Here is a 19,785-nt window from a genome sequence, read left to right as displayed (position 1 = left end):
TGGGGACAGTAGGAGGCGAGGCCGCCCTGTGCTGGGCTGAGAACAACAACGAGGCTGTGGTGCAGGGCAAGCAGCCAGTGAAACAAGCTGGCCTTAAAGTACCTCTGCCCTCCCGCCCTGTCAGGCCAGCATCAGGGTGCAGCACAGGTCCTCAAGTAGCCTGTCCCCCTCCCCACACAACTGTGATAACCCCAAGCAGTAGCTCCTCATCCCACACAGCTCCATCAGGCACCCACCACCAGCAGCGACACGTCCAGCCCCTGGCACCCACACCTGGGCAAGGGCTTGCCTAGGGAGGGGGCAGCCCTGCCCTTGGCAGAGCGGCAGGGGCAGAGCCCTGGGCAAGGAGGGAGGGAGGCAGGCAGGGCCTGGGAGTGAGCACCCCTGGGGAAGGGCCCCGTGAGAGAAGCAGCCCAAGGAAAGGTGTTTGCAAGCACAGATGCGGCTGGACAGACAGGAGAGCTCTGGCTGGAGGTGATGGGGCAGCCGGAGGAGGTTGGCTGAGCGCTGTACTCCCAAGCACCCCTCCACCCCTCCATCGGCCCCTCCTCAGCCGTCACTAACCCGGCACAGGAGGAGCGGGCAGCCCCCAGGAGCACCTGTGTCCCAACCCGGCCCCATCCAGCTGCCCAGGCCGGAGCAGTGATGAGAGCTTGGGTTCCCCTCCTCGGGTCCCCCTCGGGCCCATCACCGTCCCCCCCCTGCACCCTGCCCGCGCCCCGGGGCCGGCGCTCCCTCCACACAGACGCACCGCACCGCACACACAGCGTCACAAACAACCATGCATTAGAAACTGAAATGCTGCTGGGAGGCTCCGGGGCTGGGCGGCCGGCGCCGGCCTGGCTGCGGCCCCGCGGCACGCACGGCTCCGTCCATCGCACGCCAACAGTCCCGTGGGATGAGGCTAGCCGAAGATCCCGCCGAAGGTGGAGGCGATGACGATGCCCAGGATCACGCAGCAGATAATGATCATGATCTTCTTCTGCTCGGGGTGGGGGGCACAGCAGCGTGGCAGGGAGAAAGGGGAGAGGGGAGCGTGAGTGGGCTGGCCCTGAGAGCGGGGGGCATGTGGGCTCTTAAGCAGCACTGTGGAGGACAGAGGGGCTCTGGTAGCCCTGGGGCAGGGATGGGCACCCCGGTCTAGCTTTAGGCCCCCGCTGGCTCTGCTGAGCTGGTGGTTCCCAAGTCCCTGAGCTGATACAAGACCAGATGTGGAGACTGGGAGAGGCAGCTGGCACTGCGCTCAGCATCAGTGCTGGACCATGCCTCTGTTTTGGCAAGAGGCGTGGCTCTCGCACAGAATACACCCTGCCCCTTCTCCTGCCTCCAAGCAGCACCACTGCCCCATGCCCCACCCTCAGCACTCAGCCTATGCCAGGGAGCTCTGCCTCAGCCGGTGCCAGCAGCAGGACCTGCACTGCACCCAGTGGTGTGGGGTAAAGCAGTGCCCAGGCACCCGCCAGGCTGTGCCACGCTGCCTGCTCCGCTAAGCAGGCAGTGGGGCGGGCAGGAGTGCCAGGCACTGGCCTGCCCCTGGGTTAGAGGTGTCAGCAGCGTGGGCAGGGGATGCCAGGCCCCAGGCAGGGCCACGACTCACCCGTCTGGCTTTGCTCTGGTACTTCACCGCCTTTTTGGTGTCCGACACTGCCCGCTCCACGTAGTCCACCGAGTGCTCCACGTTGTACTCGATGCGGTCGATCATCTCGCCCTGCAGAGCGGGGACAGAGCCCACGCGCCCGTGCGTGGACCTAAGCTCCTTCCTGCTCTGCTGCTCCCCAGCACCGTCTGGATGTCACCCTGCCCAGCAGCCCTGCAGGGCACAGACAAGGACTGTGAGTTGCCTGTGGGCAGTGGGTGCCCCCGAGGCGCCCTGGGATGGGGGCTCCAGACCACAGACTCTGGTGCAGAGGGCTCAAACCTCTGCATATCCCAGCAGGGAGGCAAGCAGAGGGTCAAGGCAGATCCCCAGCCCAGTCCTGGCCTGAAGGCCGCCCTGTCTGGTATCTCAGGTGACACCAAAGCCACAAAGGACTGACACCATGCTGCATGCTGCTGAAACTGCAGGCAGGACAGGGGAGCAAGGACAGCACCAGCAGAGCCACGCTCCCAAACCCATGCACATGCTGGAATGGTTGCTCTGATCCACATGAGCACCTGCCAAGAGCACAGCCCCTGAGTGAGGCTGCAGAGGATGGGCTGCTGGGACTACAGAGCCTTCTGCCCTGCTCTGTCCCCTCAGCTGCAGGAGTGGGATGAGGATGGAGTCCCCCCCTGCAGACATGGATGTTGCCCCCTGACTGGGGTGTCTCCAGTCTGTCCACCTCCTTTGTCCTTATCCTGACTGCATAGTGAGGCAGCCAGGTCCTGCAGCAGCTGGAGAGAGAGCCTGAAGGTTTGTGTGACCAACAGAGTTGGCAGGGGTGGGTGGCTTGAAGCCCAGTGCTCTCCCGTGTGGCACAGAGGGAATTTGGGCTGCAGAGGCAGGGGTTACAGCCAGCAGTTCTGCTCGTTTCTGTCTACTGCAGAGCATGGGGAGGATGAGCCCTGCAAACCCAGGGGTGCTCTGCTGTTAACCCCTCCAAAGCAGCAGGCTCCCTGCTGCTCCCTGCCTTGCCTAAAGCTGCTGCTGCTTCTTCCCACCCTTGCCATGCTTGTACCAGCAGCTTGAAGGCTCCCACTCTGCACAGGGTGCTGGCATAGTCTGGCCCTTAGAGCAAGGCAGGGACCTGCAAATTTCCCATGTCTGTCCCCCAGAACTGAGCACCAACACAGCCATACCATGGCCACCCTCACCTGTCTGCCACAGGCAGGCCCAAAGCACCATGCAAGAGCTGCAGACATGCAGGGTGCAGCCATGCAGAGCAGAGCATGCAGCACTGTTGGGGCTTTACCTGCCACTGATGTCTCCTCAGGCCATGGCAGCATGGCAGGCAAGAAGGGGCGTGAGCAGAGACCCCAGAGCGTGTGCCCAGCTGGAGGCACAGCCAAGGGTGGCCTGGCAGGGCCACTGAGGCTGGGGGCACCCTGAACTCACCTGGAGCTCGATGCTCTGAGGGAAATCTCTGCTTGCATGGCAGCCACCCACTGCCCCCCTCCAGAGCCCATCACCAAACCTCCCGCCCCAGGCACGCAGCAGCCCCCAGCTCTGGGGTGCAGAGCAAGGTGGCTCCGGTCCCAGGGGGCCCAGCTCAGCTCCAGTGGGAGCCACACCAGACCCAGATGCAGTTCTTCCCCTCAGCACCCACCCAGGCAGGGCACTGCCAGCAGCCCCATCACCTTGCAACTTCCCCAGGGGAGCTGGCCACCAGGCCACAGTGTCTCCCTACCTGGCTCTCCACCAGCATGGCCATGTCCATGAACATGTCATGCAGCTCCCTGATGCTGTTCTCCAGTTTGATGATCTCACTGTGCCGTGTCTCGATCTCATTCAGTGCCTGCTTGGTGATGTTTGAATCCATGATGATCTGCAAGAGGAAAGGGCCACTGAGCATCGTGCTGGCTCTCAGATGCCAGGATGAGGCTCGCCAAGAGAGCTCCAGACCCCCTCCAGCCACCCCACCCAGGCAGCTGGCAGCAAACCTCCACCCTCTGGCCAGGAGACAGTCGGTGCTCAGGCAGCATCCTCAGGCCAAGCCTGAGCACCCAGCTCCCACCTCCTCCCGTGACTGCATGCCTACCAGCCAGTCCCTCTAGGACGAGGGCTTGGCTCAGCTTTAGCCTGTGCTTGTGCTTACCCCAGAAGAGAAGATGGCTGGGTTGCCACTCTCCAGCATGTCCTCCAGCTCCTCGCTGGTGGTGGTCCTGCCAGCTGCAAGATACACAGCACAGGTCAGCTAGGAGCCCTCTGTCCACAGCCCTGCTGCAGTGCTCTGCACTGCCTCTGTGACATCTCCCAGGAGTGCCCTGGGCAGTCTGAGGGGCTGATATCCCACAGCCTGGCTCTGGGCCAGCCCTGCACCCCTCTTTTTAGGGGTGTCAAGCTGCCAGCTTGGCCAAGGCCACCCAGGCCCATCTGTCCACCACCTCCTGGTTGCCCCATTCCCCTGGTGCAGAGCATGGGGCTGGTAAAAGCTGCAGCATGCTGAAGGATGAGAGCAAAGGCATTGCATGGATTAACACCCAGCCAGCCAGCACAGGCTTGGCTAAAGGCCATAGCTGGTCAGGAGGAGCTTGCTTTAATGCTGAGCCAAAGCTTGAGGCCCAGAAGCTGCATCTCGCCCACGCTGTCCAGCACAACTCTTGCCAAAGTCATATACCCAACCTGCAGGACCCCAGAGGACTTCCCAGGGAGTCCACTGCCTTCTGGCCAGCTTTCCTGCTTTGAAAGGCTGTCATTAGCTCCTCAACAGCAACCAAATCAGATGAAAGTGTGCTAGATGTTGATCTGCTGCCCACATCACCACGGAGCTGTACTGCACAGCCACAAGTGGGAATGAAAGGATGGACTCACTGCAAGGGGACCTCAAAGAGGGAAGAGCCTGGGGAAAAACCTCTGCCCTGAAACTTGACAACACTCTGGAAAATTGTGAGAGGTGGACCTCTGCCACCCCAGAGAGTGCCAGAGTACACCTGCCTCTTACTTGGTGTCCCTAGAAATCCAAGTTTCCTGGGGAGAAGCAGCTCTGCCAAGGAGCAAAGCAGCAACAGCATCACTGGGAGATGCAGCACAGAGGGAGAAACTCAGCCCTGAGCTCGCAAGGAGGGCACAGTGAGAGGCAATGCACAGGTCATGGTGCAGCAGGGCTATCAGAGGCAGAAACACGAAGCCAGCAAGGAGAATTTCCACAGTCCTTGGCCCTGGGATGCCCAGCTGGATGGAGTAACCATCCCCATGGACCAGCTCCCAGGGGATGAGGCAGGAGCAGCTCCGTCAGGGCATGCAGGACCCTGGGGAAGCTCTCAGGGAAACTTCCAGTGTCACAGCTCACACTCATCACCCAGCTGCTGCCAGTTTGCCCAGTTCTGCATGCCAGACACTCTATAAATAGAGAAGACTTTAGTCACCTGGGGGCTGGAGCAGTCAAACTCACCATGGCTGAGCTCATTGCATGGCTCTGCCATGCTCCTGTGGTTGCAGCACCCATTCCTTCTGCAGGCAGGGCTGCACCAGCACCCACACAGCAACAGCCAGGGCTCAGGCTGGAACCACCAAGGACAGACACCTTCCCAAGGCTGGGATCTGCTGGCAGGATCTGCCTGTCAAGCTCTCACTAGGTACAAATCCACTCAGCTCACGGAGGGATGGATCCTGCTTCCCCCATCCACCCGTGAGTGTAGAGGTAACAAGTATGAGACTCACCCCCCTTGGCCATTCCACAGCTCAGGCAGGTCTAGCACTGCCTGCAGTGCTGTTGGGATGAGCAGATTGCAGCCTGCCCACCACGTTACAAACTGCCACCCACTACCCTCACCCTCAGGAGCCCTTCTGCCCAGCTGGAGGAGGCTGCAGGAGCCAACTTCCAGCACTGTGTAGGCATTAGGGCTACAAAGATTCTGACAGGACTGGAGCCTCTCTCTTACAAGGAGAGGCTGAGAGACCTGGGGCTGTTGAGCCTGGAGAAGAGAGAACTAAGAGGAGATCTCAATGCTCATCACTATCTAAAGGTGCAGCTCAAGAGGATGGGGCCAGACTCTTTCCTGTGCTGCCCAGTGACAGGACAAGGGGCAGTGAGCACAAACTGGAAGCCAGGAGGTTCCACCTGAACATGAGGAGAAAATTCTTTGCTGTGAGGGTGCTGGAGCCCTGAACCAGGCTGCCCAGAGCTTGTGGAGTCTCCTCCTCTGAGAGATTCCAGACTCACCTGGAGATTGCAATCCTGCACAACCTGCTCTGGGTGAGCAGAGGGGTTTGGGGCTAGATGATCTCCAGAAGTCCCTTTCAACCCATGCTGGGATTCTGGGATTTTCACTCAATGAGGCACTTTTAGCTCAGATAAATCCCGTGAAAGGGTCACAGGGATCCTCAATAAGCCCATTTCAGCACTGGGGGCTCCAGGACCACCTAGGGCTGCCTGGAGGAGCCACCAGGGTCAGGGCATTCCCTAGGCTCTCGTGGGTAGCTTGGGATGCATCCACAGGTTGCCTTCCTGCACATCAATTAACCTGGTGTCACACAGTGGAGTGGGGGCTGATGAATTCCTGCAGTGCCTTTGGAGCTGGCAGATGCTTTATTTTTGGCTCCTTGGTCTCACACATAACAAAACTGTTCATAAAAACAAGCAGCTCCTTCAAAGCTGCACACCCACCACAGAAAGCTCCTCTCCAAGCTTCAACTCCAGTTTCTCTGGGAGTGAAACCTAATTAGGTTGAAGATGTCACATCTCAGAACGGACAACACAGAGGGGAAAAAGCGAGGGAGCAACACCTCCCACCACAGAGGCTCAGCAGTGGGGAACACAGCTCCCAGCAGCTGCTGTGGAGATATTGCTGGGGGGAGGCATGGTCCAGCCAGAGGGGATCTGTCCTGCCATCACCAACCCCAGGAGGTGCACATCCTGTGATCCCTTCATGGCATGTGTGATCCCAGCGGGTTTGGGAGCAGAGCAAGTAAGGGAGGGTGAGGGCAGCAATTGAGGCTGGGGCTGAAGCAGTGGGAGAGCAGAGGACATCCACTGCATCATGCTCAGCACGTGCTGGACAGGCAGGGGTGACCATAAGGGTCATTGAGGCACAAGCTCTGGTGCACACAGACACAGAGGTGCCCACACAAGGAGAAGGGGCAGATCCCGAGGGCTGTGGGGAGTCCCAGAGGGTAGCTATGGCCTGGGGCAGTGACTCTACATCACCATTTCTTCTGTGGCTGTCCTAATTCCAGAGCAAGAAGCAGATGTGATTAGGATGGAGAAGCTCACTGGGCACTGGGGAGCATCCCCAGAGCAGCTGAGAAGTCTCTGCTCTCATCCTTTCAAGACCTGAGTGATTTACTGTCTTGCTGTCAGAGCTCCCGGCGCTTTCTATCTTTGGATTCATCAGCTCAAAACAAGAGCTGAGGATTTCACAGGGCTTTGTGCAGTCACCACATCCCAGCTGGGCTCCATTCAAAACAGCCTCTGCAAGAGCCTCCAGAGCAGCAGGGACTGAAGGTGGCCAGGATAAGCAGAGCCCTCTGCCCAGGAAGCACTCCTGATGAAACCCCCATTAGCTTGTTGCTTTTGATCAGCCTTTGTGCCAGGAGACATTTTCCACTGCCCTGGCAGGGAACCAGTGTTTGCAAAGCACTGAGCACAGGACTGTGGACCTTCCCAGCACAGACCCCATCCTGCATCTGCTCCACACCTCCACCCTGAAGGAACAGCAGGTCCCTCACCATCACCAGCTCAGACACAGCCCCTGCACCCAGCTACTGCACCACTGTGAGTCCTGGGCAGCCTTCTCCTCGCCCCCCATCAGTGCTCTGTCAGGCCCTGGCAGCCCAGCAGGAGGGACAGAGCAAAGAGAAAGAGCATTTCATTTATCTCCATAATTTAAGCAGAGTGGCAGAGTCTTTCCAAAATCCAGGAGCAGAAAACAACAACAAGAGGAAGGTTCCTTTCAGGTCTGCAGATAATGAGGGACCTGGGCTCAGCCCTTTCAGATCCTCTCCTCTGACAGAAGGCAGACACAGGGATACCTTCAGTTCCAGTTTACATCACAAGCCAGCCCCGTGGCTGGGCATCACCTGGAGAATGATGCTGGGTGACAAATGAGTCAGCTGGAGCAGTGGCACTCTCCTCATCCTGCCTCACATGAAACGTCACGCTCTTGCTGAGCCTCCTGTCACTCACCCTCTCCATTCAGCCACTGTGGAACACTTCCATTAGTATTACACATCATAAAAAACTAATCTTAACAAAGGCTTGCACGGCCAGGACTCCTTCCAGGCCTGCACAGAAACCCCACTGGCCACCAGATTACCCAGCATCTGCCAGCTCATGGACATTCCCACAGGTGACCATCAAGGACTCCATCCTTGATTTCCTACCTTATTATTCACACTGAGTTGTGATAGGGAAGACAAAAATCCATTTGTTTGTGAGATTAAAAACCCCTGCCCTGGGATCCAGACTCTCATTTGGAGCACAAATGCCCCTGGCAGCTCTCTCACAAGGAGACTCTTTGCAAAACTCTCTTTTCATCACCACAGGCTCTGACTTCCCCCTGGCTTGCTTATCCCCCTAATTACAGTGGTGCTACGGTTCTTCTTTGCTGGGAGATGACCACCTTCCTCTGAAACCAACCAGCTATCACCAACTGCCCAGAAGAATCACTAGGAGAGCAGGTTTAGGGGGACAGGCAGGATCAGACTTCTCCTAGGCAATGTGCTCTGGTGGTGACAGCCTCGGAAGGGTCACCTGAAACCCATCTTTGGCCAGAAGACACCACTCTTGCTGCTAAAAGCCACCAGGGTCCTGGGTCTGGGGAGATGCCTGGGGCAGCCTCATGCTCCTCCTGAGGCAAGGAAAACTGCTGGGAGCAGCAAGTGGCCTTGTCTCCAGATCTCTCCGCTCTGGTTTTGTGTTTAGTTCAGCTCACCCTTGAGGAAAAGCAGCCAGAGGAAAGGCAGGGAAGACACAGGAGCCAGGAGCTCCCAGTAGCTTCCTGGAATTCAACACTAGCTGCAAACAAGGTGGAAGTTTCTCTCCCTCTGCTCTCTGCACTCACTGTGCAGCATCTAAGAACATCTGAGGGGAGTTTCTGAGCATTGCTTTGCAGTTTGACACTGGAACACAAGGTACCACCACCACACATCTGCCTTCTCTGGCAGCTGCTCCTGGTAGCTTCCACCGGCGTCTGTGCAGCCCCCATGAGCCCCTGGGCTGAGGGAGCTGGGGTTGTTCAGCCTGGAGAAGAGGAGGCTGAGTGGAGACTTTCTTGCTCTCTACAGCTCCCTGAAAGGAGGTTGTAGAGAGGTGAGGGCCAGCCTCTTCTTCAGGTAACAAGCAAGAGCCTGGAGTTGTGACAGGGGAGGTTTAGGTTGGATATTAGGAAAATTTTGGAAAAGACCTTCAGGGTCATTGAGTCCAACCATTGTCTAACTGCCAAGGCTGGTGCTAAACCATGGCCCTCAGCACCACAACAAAGCTGGGGAGAGGTCTGCAGCACAGCCCTATGAGGAGAGGCTGAGGGAGCTGGGGTTGCTTAGCCTGGAGAAGAGGAGGCTCAGAGGAGACCTTATTGCTCTCTACAACTACCTGAAGGGAGCTTGTAGCCAGGTGGGGGTTGGTCTCTTCTCCCAGGCAACCAGCACCAGAACAAGAGGACACAGTCTCAAGCTGTGCCAGGGGAGGTTTAGGCTGGATGTTAGGAAGAAGTTTTTCACAGAAAGAGAGATTGGCCACTGGAATGGAGGTGTTTAGGAAGAGAATGGATGGGGTGCTTGGTGCCATGGTTTAGTTGATTAGATGGTGTTGGATGATAGGTTGGACTTGATGATCTCAAAGGTCTCTTCCAACCTGGTCTGGTCTATTCCTATTCTACCCCTATTCCTATTCCATCCCTATTCCTATTCCATTCCTATTCTATTCATCAGGCACTGGAACAGGTTGTCCAGAATGGTGATGGAGTCACCACCCCTGGAGGTGTTTAAAAGCCATTTGGATGAGGGACATGGTCTGACAGTTGTGTACAGGGAGCTGTTAGGCTGAGGCTGGACTTGATCACCTTAAGGTCTTTTCCAATCAGACGATTCTGTGATTTTCAGAGCTCTGCTCCAGCGAGAAGCAGTGCAGGATGTGTCCCCACCCAGCTGTGTTTCCCCTCCAGGCTGACTCACTGATCTCCAGCTGCCTCTGGATCCTGCCCTTGCAGCGCTCCCGGTAGTCGGTCTGCGTGGCGTTGTACTCCGACATCACCTCCACGAACTTGCGCGACAGCGTCGAGTGCTGCGGGGGGAGAGGAAGAGACAGTCAGGCTGAGGGTCCTGTGGGAAGCAGACAGCTGCCACCCCTGTGATGGAATCACAGAACTGGTTTGGTTGGAAAAGATCTCTAAGATCCCCCAGTCCAACCCTTAACTCAGCACCGCTGCAGTGATGTTGCCCTGGAGCCTTTCCTTCTCCAGGCTGCACAATCCCAACTCTCTCTCAGTCTTTCTCCATAGCAGAGGGGGTCAGGTCCTCCTCTGGGTCTGCCAGTGTAATGCAGCATCTCTGCAGGGTCAGATGCTTCTGGAGCATCTCTCAAGGTCTTCAGGCAGGGGGGGAGCAGTGCAACACAGCATCTCTGCAGGGTCAGATTTCCCTGGAGCATCTCTCATGGTCTTTAGGCAAGAGGGGAGCAGTGCAATGCAGCATCTCTGCAGGGTCTGATGTCCTTGGTGCACACTGCAGCTCAGATGTTCCTCTACCACGTGCTGGTACACCCAGAGTAGCCCCATCTAACACACCTCTACCTCCAGAAGACATCACTGGAGAAATCTTGAATACCTGTGTTTGCTTTGCAGCTATTCCAAGCAAGCAGCAGCTCAGTATTTATGGCAGAGCCTCAGCTCAGCTTCCTCCTCTGCTGGCAAAACTCACACAGAAGGCTGCCCCAGGCAGCTCCAGCAGGCAGCCTCTGCTCAAGAGGCACCTGACCCCAAGCAAGGTCAAAACAGCTCCTGAGCATCATGGCTTGAGATCCAGCAACGAGCTCCCATGCCACCCAAGCAGCTCCTCTTCTGCCTTTTCAAAACTGTTTCCCTAAAATCCACTTCATTCTCATTCAGCTGGAAAGCATCAACATATGCTGATCTAGTGGGAGGTGTCCCTGCCCATGGCAGGGGGCTTGGAACTGGATGATCTTTGAGGTCTCTTCCAACCCTGACAACGCTGTGATCTGCAGCCCACTGTAGCCTGGGTGTTGAGTTGCAAACCCTTCCTGCTCATCAGTGCACCACAGCATACCTCTGAGGCTCAGGAAGTTATTTAACTCGGTGTTTATTTTGCCAGATTGTGATTTTATGTTCCCACAGGCACCCCACATGTCTACAGAATGCACTGGAGTTCTGAGGGGATGCTGAGTTTCCTGTGAAATGGGCTGGAAAAAGGGAAAAAAAAAAAAAAGGTAGTGTTTTCAATGGCTTCTTGTCATGAGCTGAAGCCACCTGAATGTTCCAAGTAAATACAAAGCATATCAGAATGGACCTTGCATTTGAAAACCACCTTAAAAAGGACTATTCACTGAACCGAGGGAAATGGGCTTGTTCCACCCAGGGCCACCAACTCTTCACTCCCCAAAGGAGGAGAAAGCAGCCCAGCTTTTGGAACCACCAAGCTGGATTTCCAAAGAGCTGATACAGCTCTGAGCACCCACAGGGGGCTTTGAAACCTCCCCCCAAGCACGCACTGAAATCCAGGAGGTCTTATTGCTGGCTACAATGACCCCAAGAAGCTGGAGCTAGACACTTCTTGCAGGGGCACTGGGGAAAATGGGGACAGAGGTTTTCAGTTAAATATTAAGGGGGAAAGAAAATCATCCTAAAGGTGGCCAGACACTGGACTGGGACCTAGAGGACCCATGGAATGATGCCTGTGGCATTGCCATCCATCTGGATACTAAGAACAAGGCCACGAGCAACCCGATGAGGCTGGCACTGCTCTGTGGCAGAGGCTGGGATCCCCTGAACTCCCTCCTCACCATGTGCTGTGATCCCTCAAGAAGGAACAAACCTGGGTGCCAGATTTCTAGCTGGGCTGTTTCCTGTCCTTGGATGGGCAGGAGCCCAAGGGAAGATCAACACACACAGCCCATGCCAGCTGCAACAGCTCCTTTGCAAGACAGTCACCTCGCTGAGGATCTGTCCTGTGGCACCAAAACATCCCAGTCGCACCAGTCACACACACTGGGCACAGGGCAGAACCAACACAAGCAAGAGCCAGGGATGTTTTCACACTGATGTGTAGCTTCAAGCCAGGAAAAAAACCCTGCTTCCACACCAGCTCAGCCCACACTGTTCCCTGGGTGACAGCTCCAACAGTCACGTCGGTGCCGCTCAGCCCGGCAGCGCCGCTCGCCAGCCCTGCCACAGCTGTCAGCTCCTCTCACCCCCAGTGCATGGTGAGAAGCAAAGCCAGCACCACAAGGCTGGCACAGCACTGCTCTGTGCCCAGCTCACCTCCCAGCCTCCAGCCCAACCTGTGCACACAAGCATGCACACTGGGCACGGGGTCCCACCGTGGGGCCAGCACCCCTGGGAAGGTAGAATCGTGCAGCTGGTTAGGTGGGAAATGATCTTTAAGACCCTCAAGTCCAAGCAGGACAAGGGGGGGATGGATATAAACTACAACACAGGAAGTTCCACTTCTACATGAGGAGGAACTTCTTCACTCTGAGGGTCACAGAACACTGGCACAGGCTGCTCAGACAGGTTGTGGAGTCTCCTTCTCTAGAGACTTTCAAGACTCATCTGGATGCATTCCTGTGCAACCTGCACTATGGTCCTGTTCTTGCAGGGGGGTTGGACTTGATGATCTTTGGAGGTGCCTTCCAACCTCTAACATTCTGTGATCCTGTGAACCATGAACCCAGCACTGCCAAGTCCACCCCTAAACCACATCACTAATATGAAGAAGCTGCAGGAACCCAGAGCTGGAGACCACTCAGGGCAGAATGCCAAGCCCCAGAGCAGAGCAGTGTGCTGCATCACCCACCTCAGCCCCCCAACACAGGGGCTCCAAGCTGCAGCCCCAAGCAGCTTTTCTCCCCTCATAGCCTTGAGAAATGCTCAAAAGTCACCAAATTAGAAGACAATCACCCACTTCCATGACTGTCCATGGCTGAGAGAGCTGAGGTTGTACAGCCTGGAAAAGACAGCTCCAGGGAGACCTTATAGCAGCTGCTCAATACTTAAAGGGAACTTAGGAAAAAGAGAGAGAAAGACTTTTAATTAGGGAGTGCAGTGACAGGACAAGGGGCACTGGTTTTAAACTGAAAGAGTAGGTTTAGGTTGGACATAGGGAAGAAATGTTGTACCATGAGGGTGGTGAGACACTGACACAGGTTGCCAGAGAAGCTGTGGGTGCCCCATCCCTGCAAGTGGTCAAGGTCAGGCTGGATGAGGCTTTGAGCAACCTGATCCAGTGGAAGTTCAGGCAGGAAGCTGGACTGGATGATCTCTGAATGTCACTTACCCCCCAAACCATTCCATGACTGTAGTGGAGCAGAGCCCTGAATCTCGCTTTCCCACATGCCAGGATGGTGCCTGAACTACAGAGCTTCAACACAGAGCAAATCTAAACCCTGCTCAAATTCATGGCCCTGGGCTACACAGCACCAGTTTGTGGCCACCTCTGGTTTCCTGGGACACTGCAGCAGTAATGCCTTTTCCTGGGCCCACCACAGCCAGCACCAGGGAGAGCAGAGGGACTTGCTGCTGTCCTCTTGCACCATCCTTTGCCCCAGCAATTCTCTTTCTGCTTGCTCCAGAGATGAGTTTGGCAGAGGAATGGCTCCCCACTGCCTCAGGCTCAGCCCCACATGCTGTGGTGCAGGGCAGGGAGGACAGCAGGCTGGGAGCTGCCTCTGCAGAGGTGATCCATTACTGTCACTGCTGTATTGATTGGGCACCGACTGCGGCAGGGCAGGGCAGACTGAGCCAGTGGCTTCCCAGACTGGAAAGGTGATAAACTACTGACACCCAAACTCCTCCAGCCTCACTGCAGAGGGCTCAGAGAAAGGAGGATTGTGATGAACTGTCTTTGTCTGTAACCTCCCTGCAAGAGCAGCAGATCCATGCCTGGACCCCCACCCCTGGGTGCTGAAGAGCAACGCTGGCAGCTCCCATTGCCTTCATCATTTCAGGTTTGCTAAAACACAAGAACAAGGCCTTGCTTCTCTGCTCTGAGATGCTTCACCCAAGTGTGATCATCTGCCACTGGGACCCCTCAAAACAGCCTGACACAATGGTTTGCAGGAGAGAAGTGACTCTCATCTCTACACGAGCCAGAAGCTTTGCAGTCCAGGTAGCTGCTTCTTGCCTTTGGGGGAATATGAGGGGATTTACTCAGACCTGCAAGGTAATTCAGGCTGGAAAGATCTTCAAGAGGTCAAGCAACCCAACCAACTGCCAGGGTCAGTACTTCTAAGTTTTTGGTGTGTGCTGTTGGACCCTGGGACAAGCCCCATGTCCCTCATACCCCTCTCTTCTAGAGCCAGTATGCTCCATCCCACCTTAGCTGCAGACAGAAGCACAAGCAGCATGACTGTAATCCCAGCTGAGCATAATGCAGCCTTGGGGCCATCTGAATGCAGAAGGAGGTGCACCCCATTTCTGTGTCTACCACTGGACAACCCTGCTAAGCAACCCATCAAAAGGAGGTGCTGGTTATTGGTGGCTTCATGGGAACAAGAGGAAGGGTTGTGTCAGCCCTTCAGAAGTCTGATGTTTCTGGATTGGGAAGCCAAACAGCTGCCCAGTGCAGGAGCAACCACAGCCCCATCAGGGAAGAACACTGCAAGCAGGCTGCAGGGCTGCCCAGCACTCTCTGAAAGCCCACCCATCCTCTTAGGTGAAGTGAAAGTTTAGGTGAGTCACCCAGCTGCAGCAGCAGGCCCTGCTCTCATTGTGAGCTGCCCAACCATCCTTTCAGGCACTGCAAAAACACACAGAGGCTTCAGGTTTATGAAGACAGTGGTTCAGACACCTGGCTCTCCTCCCAGAGCTGCTGCTTCACAGGGTACTTCTGCCCCAGTCGAAATCATCTCTAGAGGCTTAACATGGATGTGTAGCAACCACCTCCCTGGAATGGGCTGCCCAGGGAGGTGGTGGAGTCACCATCACTGGAAGTGTTTAAAAACAGACTGGATGAGGCACTTAGTGCCCTGGTTTAGTTGATTAGATGGTGTTGGGTTGGACTTGATGATCTCAAAGGTGTTTTCCAACCTGGTTAATTCTGTATTCTGCCCACCCTGACTCGCACACAAGCTGACGCACACCCTGTCCCCTCCAGGGCTCCCTCTGCACCTCCTGATGCCACAGGTCCCCCAGGCTGCCTTTTCCACTCACCCATTCAGGAATGTGCTGCACTCCTTTGCCCAGTATTTGCAGACCAGGACATGACTGCTTTAAAGCCAAGCAGAGCCCTCCTCTCCCACCACCTCCCGGGATCCCTCCAGCTGTCTGCAGTCGCTTCCCACCCTGCCCTCCCCAGGAGACTCACCTGAGTTTTCCTTATCCTCAGGTCAGCAGATGACCTGTTGAGCCCTTCCTCTTGTTCAATACTCTGCTCAATACCTGGGTGGGGTAGAAGGACAGGGATTATTTCATGCTGTTCAGGGAAGGAAAAGGGATTGTTTGGCAAAGGGACTGCCAAAGACTGAAGCCCACGAATCGAGGAGCATCTGGCACTGAGCAACGCCCAGCTTCTGACTGGAGCTCACAAACTGCTGCTGGACTGGCAGCAAAGCTTCATTTCATTGCTGCCAAGCACTCAGTGCCTGGCCCCCAGCCGAGACTCGGTGCTCTTGAGGGCACCCCCAGGCTGGTGGTCAAGGATTGCAGTGCAAAACTGATGTTATGCTCAGGTCTGATCTCCACTTTCTGGTACTCAAAGGAAATGGAGTGCTGCTCTCCCCCTGCCAGGCCAGGCAGCAGGAGGGAGCCCAGAGCAAAAATGTCTCTGCAAAATACCAATGCTCAAGACCTCTCCAGGGACCCTAAAAATAGTCAGCCAGCCAGCTGCCCAGCCTTGCTCAGGGAGGACCCACCAGGCTGCAGAGAAGGAGCCTGCTGAAGACTCCTCTGCAGCAGAGATCTGCCCTTTGAATTACTCCCAGGAGTGAGATGAATTCCTCACTGGCCCAAAGACCATAAATCCAGCAGGGAGAAGCGCTGCCCTGCTCAGCATCCCACTGTGGTTTAAGGCATGGGGCTGCAGGGCAGGAGGTCTGGCAGAGAGCCAGGCAGTGCAGACCTGCTCCTCAAGGCCAGCTCGAGACATGCTAACTCAAAAACTTAAATCCACAGATCTTAAAAGCCTGGAAGAAAGCTCCCATCAGCAGGCTGGCAGAGACACATGTCATTGTGCAGAGCAGCAGCTGTGAGCACCCATCCCTTGAGTTTGGCTGACGACCCCATTCCCAATGCAGATGTGTCCCCCCCACCCCAGCTTTCTAAGCCTGGTTGTCCTCAGCACTTTCCACACTGGAGCAGGTCAGGGCAGCAGGTTCCTCCTACAGCAGGGGCCTCCCATTCCAAGGAGCTCCCAGTGGCCTGAGAAAGAGTAGGTTTAAGAGTTCTTCAGTGTGAAAGTGGTGAGACTCTGGAATAAGATGCCCAGAGTGGCTGTGGATGCCCCCTCTCTAGAGGTGTTCAAGACCAGGTTTGATGAGGCCTTGAGCAACCAAGTCTAGTGGAGAACCTCAACCCTCATGGCAGGGAGGTTGGAGTAGATGATCTCTAAGGTCCCACCCAACCTAAGCTACTCTATGGTTCTATGCTTCTGTGATTCCCATCAGTGTGCAGTGCAGCAGGGCAGGGTGCAGGACACCAGCAGCATGGGTGCTCACACCCCTGTTTCTGCTGTGTGCTGGTTGGCAAGGCTGGCCCCACAGTACCACGCTGCAGAGAGCAGCAGCACTGAAAGGAAGACTGTGGGCCTGGGGAACCCTCTGTGGTGCTGGCAGGGGATGTCCAACAGCACTGCATTCGCCAAGAAAGTGCTGGAGAACATCAGCACAAATTGTGCCCTGCCTCCTATCCTCTCCTGGAGCAGATGTCTGTATCTGGGAACTTCTCTGCAAGGTCCCATCCCACACAGCCAGACGGCCGCTGTGCAGCGGCTGCTGCCTGCCCAGCAACTGGGCTTCCTCCCCACTCGTCACCAACCAGTCCCTGTTCCCAAGGCACACTATTGGCAAACATTGTGCATTTATGGTAACTAATAAAATCACATTTTCCCCAGAAGCTGGTAATTAGAATTAGCCACTGCATGAGCAATGCCTGTCCTAACGAAGTCAGCTCCTCGTCAGCAGATGGTGTTTTTATCAGGCCTCACTGTTTTCTTTCTCTGATCATCCTGGCCACAAGGAGATCTGGGACAAAGCACAAGGACTAATCAGCTGTTGCTCCAGGTAAAAAGGATAGCAGTGAGTCTTTTCTGGAAGAAGGAAACAGAAACTGGAGCCTGTCCTGCAATCCTTCAGCTTCTCAAAGCTCCTTGAAAAGGCAGAACAAAACACCTAGGGAAAAGGATTTTGGTTGTGCACAGGCTAAAACCTGTCCTCATCTGGACACCAGGGATCCCAGCATGGCTGGTGGGGGGACTCTGGTTCATGGGAAGGGATCCCTTGGTCTATGAAACAGAGAAGTTCTCCTTCCTGAGTCTAGCTGAGATCAGGAGGGCGACAAAGGGACAGTGGGGGTTACAACTCTCCTTCTGGCAGACCTGGGACATGGCCACACCAGTGGTGACAAACCTAATGGCTCGAGATGTAGCTAAGTGCTCCACACCTGCAGGGCTCCCACAGAACCCTGGGATTAGGAAGAACGTTGCTGCTGTGGGGGAAGCACCAGCTCCTCTCCCACTCTCCAGAGGTGGCAACAACTTCAACCAAATCCTACTCTGATGTCCAACGACCACTGCAGGCAAACCTGAGCTGCACCAGCACGACCTGCCACCAGACACTGCTGTCCTGACTGACCCTCCAAATCCCCTGTGGTCCAACCTTGGGTCCTGGGCTCATCCAAGCCACGGTGGGCTGACAGCCACATTGTCAATCCCTGCTTGTCAAAGAGATTGATTGACCCTTCCAACGATGGAGCCTAACGGCCACCTTAGCAGTGCTGTGTCCTTGCACTGCCCAAGGTGGAGGCACACCAAGACAACAGGGCATGCTGATGGGACAGGATAACCTTCCCTGAGGCCAACAGCCCCTTTCTTCTCCACCACCTGCTCCAGAGAGCAGGACCCAGGGCAGCAATTCTCCCTGCCCCGCAGCAGCACCGCAGGCAAGTACTCACTCTTTAGCTTGGAGCGCACTTTGTTCGCTGTCTTCTTGATGTCAGACATCAGCTCCTCCAGCTCTTCCTTTGTTTCTGGCCAGAAAGAAAAAAAGCAAACATGGGTGCATTGGGGACACTGCTAAAAACTGCTGCTCAGACCCATAGCACGTGGGGACCAGAGCTGTGAGCACTCCCAACTCCAGACTGGGAGCACTTCCACCCCATGCCTTCCATTGGATTCTCCTCACAGTCCTGAGATTGGAAAGAGCCCTGCTGCTGGCTGAGCAAGCAAGGAGCTGGGAACCCCCACTCTGCCCCAACAACCTTCTGCTCACCAAGGGCTGATCTCCTCAAGGCACTGCCAACGCCAGCCAGCCTTCCCCAGAGTGTTAGAAAAGGTCAGTCTGCCAACCCCTGAGTGATAGACAGTGTGTGTGTGGTCACTCCCCAGGCTGAATTTGCTGCTTTGGGCAGAAAAGTAGGGGCTGAAATGGCCATAAACCTCCTTAGAAACCTCCCTAGTGCCACAGCCCATGTCTCAGGAATGGCTCCAAGCAGCCCAGCAGTGGTGGGAGGGGGTAAAGCAGTTCTTGTGTTTCAACAGGCAGAGGCACAGGGGCTGCATACAAGGCCAAATACAAGCAAGTCCCTTCCTCCCTGTCCCTACAGGCACCCCACACAACCTGTGCATAGCTCTCACTGGAAGAAGAGCCCTGCTGAGCGTGGAGGCCAGACCCCTGGAAGCTTGCAAGGTCAGGTGGGACAGGGCTTTGGGCAACCTGATGTAGTGGGACATGTCCCTGCTGAATACAGGGGAGTTTAACTGGATGATCTTTAAGGTCCTTTCCAACCCAAACCACTCAATGAGCCTCTACTCTCAGCCAGGTTCCTTCTCCCACAAACCAGAGTGTCCTTGAAGAAGGCAAGACATGGAGGTGTGACCTCTGCCACCCTGTGCTTCAGAAACTGCTGCACCAACCCCTCTGGGCACAGCACCCATGCCCAGCACTCAGGTACTCAACCATGCTCTGCCAGTGCAGCAGCCCTTCATGCTGTGGAGCTGTAAAAAGGCTGGGTCATACCAAACACCCTGTGCTCACCCATGGCCTTGTGGCAGCCCAGCTGGCTTGCCAGGGATGTCACTGTGCCCCAACCATGCCAGCCCCAAAGCTCAGCGGTGATGCCAGCACGTTGCAGCATCTCCAGATCCACATAGTAAAGCAAGCACAAACCACCTGCCCTTCAAATGTGATTTCTGGGAAACGCTGCCACACTAATGCTCCCTTCTTGGTTTTGATGAGATCAGGACTTAATTGAATAAAACTTTGTTGAATAGACTCTAGGCACATTGAGTCATCCCCACGGCTGTGGGAGCTCCGGTGCCGTACGCTCCCAGCTGCCAGTCACAGGCATAATTAGCAAATCATGATGATGGGAACGTGCTGGGGGAAGGTCACATCCTATCGACAGCTGAACACATTCCTGACTCAGAGCTAAGAGCTCCAGCACTGCTGGGGGAAGGAGGAAACCAACAGGGCTGTGATAGCTTCGCTCCCGAGGGAGCCAACACCGCGGCGTCGCTGGGGGATGTACAATGACCTCCCTGCTAGAGAAAACAAGGAAAGGGAGGGCATGCTTTCAGTCTCAGTTCCCACTTAAGTGGCTAATTACTTCTCTTTCCCATGTTCTCAAAAGCACTCATATTAAGGAATCGAAGAATCATTGAGTTGTTTCAGTTGGAAAAGACCTTTAGGGTCATTTTGAGTCCAACCATTGTCTAACTCTGCCAAGGCTGGTGCTAAACCATGGCCCTCAGCACCACAACAAAGCTGGGGAGAGGTCTGCAGCACAGCCCTATGAGGAGAGGCTGAGGGAGCTGGGGTTGCT

General features: G+C 55.7%; 1 protein-coding gene across 2 annotated transcripts in view; it reads right to left on the bottom strand.

The window, feature by feature from the left end:
* Positions 1-50: 50 nt before the first annotated feature.
* Positions 51-19,785, bottom strand: part of STX1A (syntaxin 1A) — a 62,112-nt gene continuing 42,377 nt past the window's right edge. For both annotated transcript variants that reach the window (XM_054167115.1, XM_009903336.2), the window contains 7 exons: positions 17,917-17,991; positions 15,116-15,189; positions 9,752-9,860; positions 3,735-3,808; positions 3,327-3,464; positions 1,598-1,708; positions 51-982 (listed from right to left, as the gene is read on the bottom strand). In XM_054167115.1, the coding sequence (XP_054023090.1) occupies positions 905-982; positions 1,598-1,708; positions 3,327-3,464; positions 3,735-3,808; positions 9,752-9,860; positions 15,116-15,189; positions 17,917-17,991 (659 nt within the window). In that variant the 3' untranslated portion in view covers positions 51-904. The remainder of the gene's footprint in view (positions 983-1,597; positions 1,709-3,326; positions 3,465-3,734; positions 3,809-9,751; positions 9,861-15,115; positions 15,190-17,916; positions 17,992-19,785) is intronic.

This window comes from Dryobates pubescens, chromosome 13 (genome assembly GCF_014839835.1).
Source record: "Dryobates pubescens isolate bDryPub1 chromosome 13, bDryPub1.pri, whole genome shotgun sequence".
NCBI classification, from domain to species: Eukaryota; Metazoa; Chordata; class Aves; order Piciformes; family Picidae; genus Dryobates; species Dryobates pubescens.
Note: the sequence above shows the minus strand (reverse complement) of the source record. Positions and strands in the feature narration are given on the sequence as shown.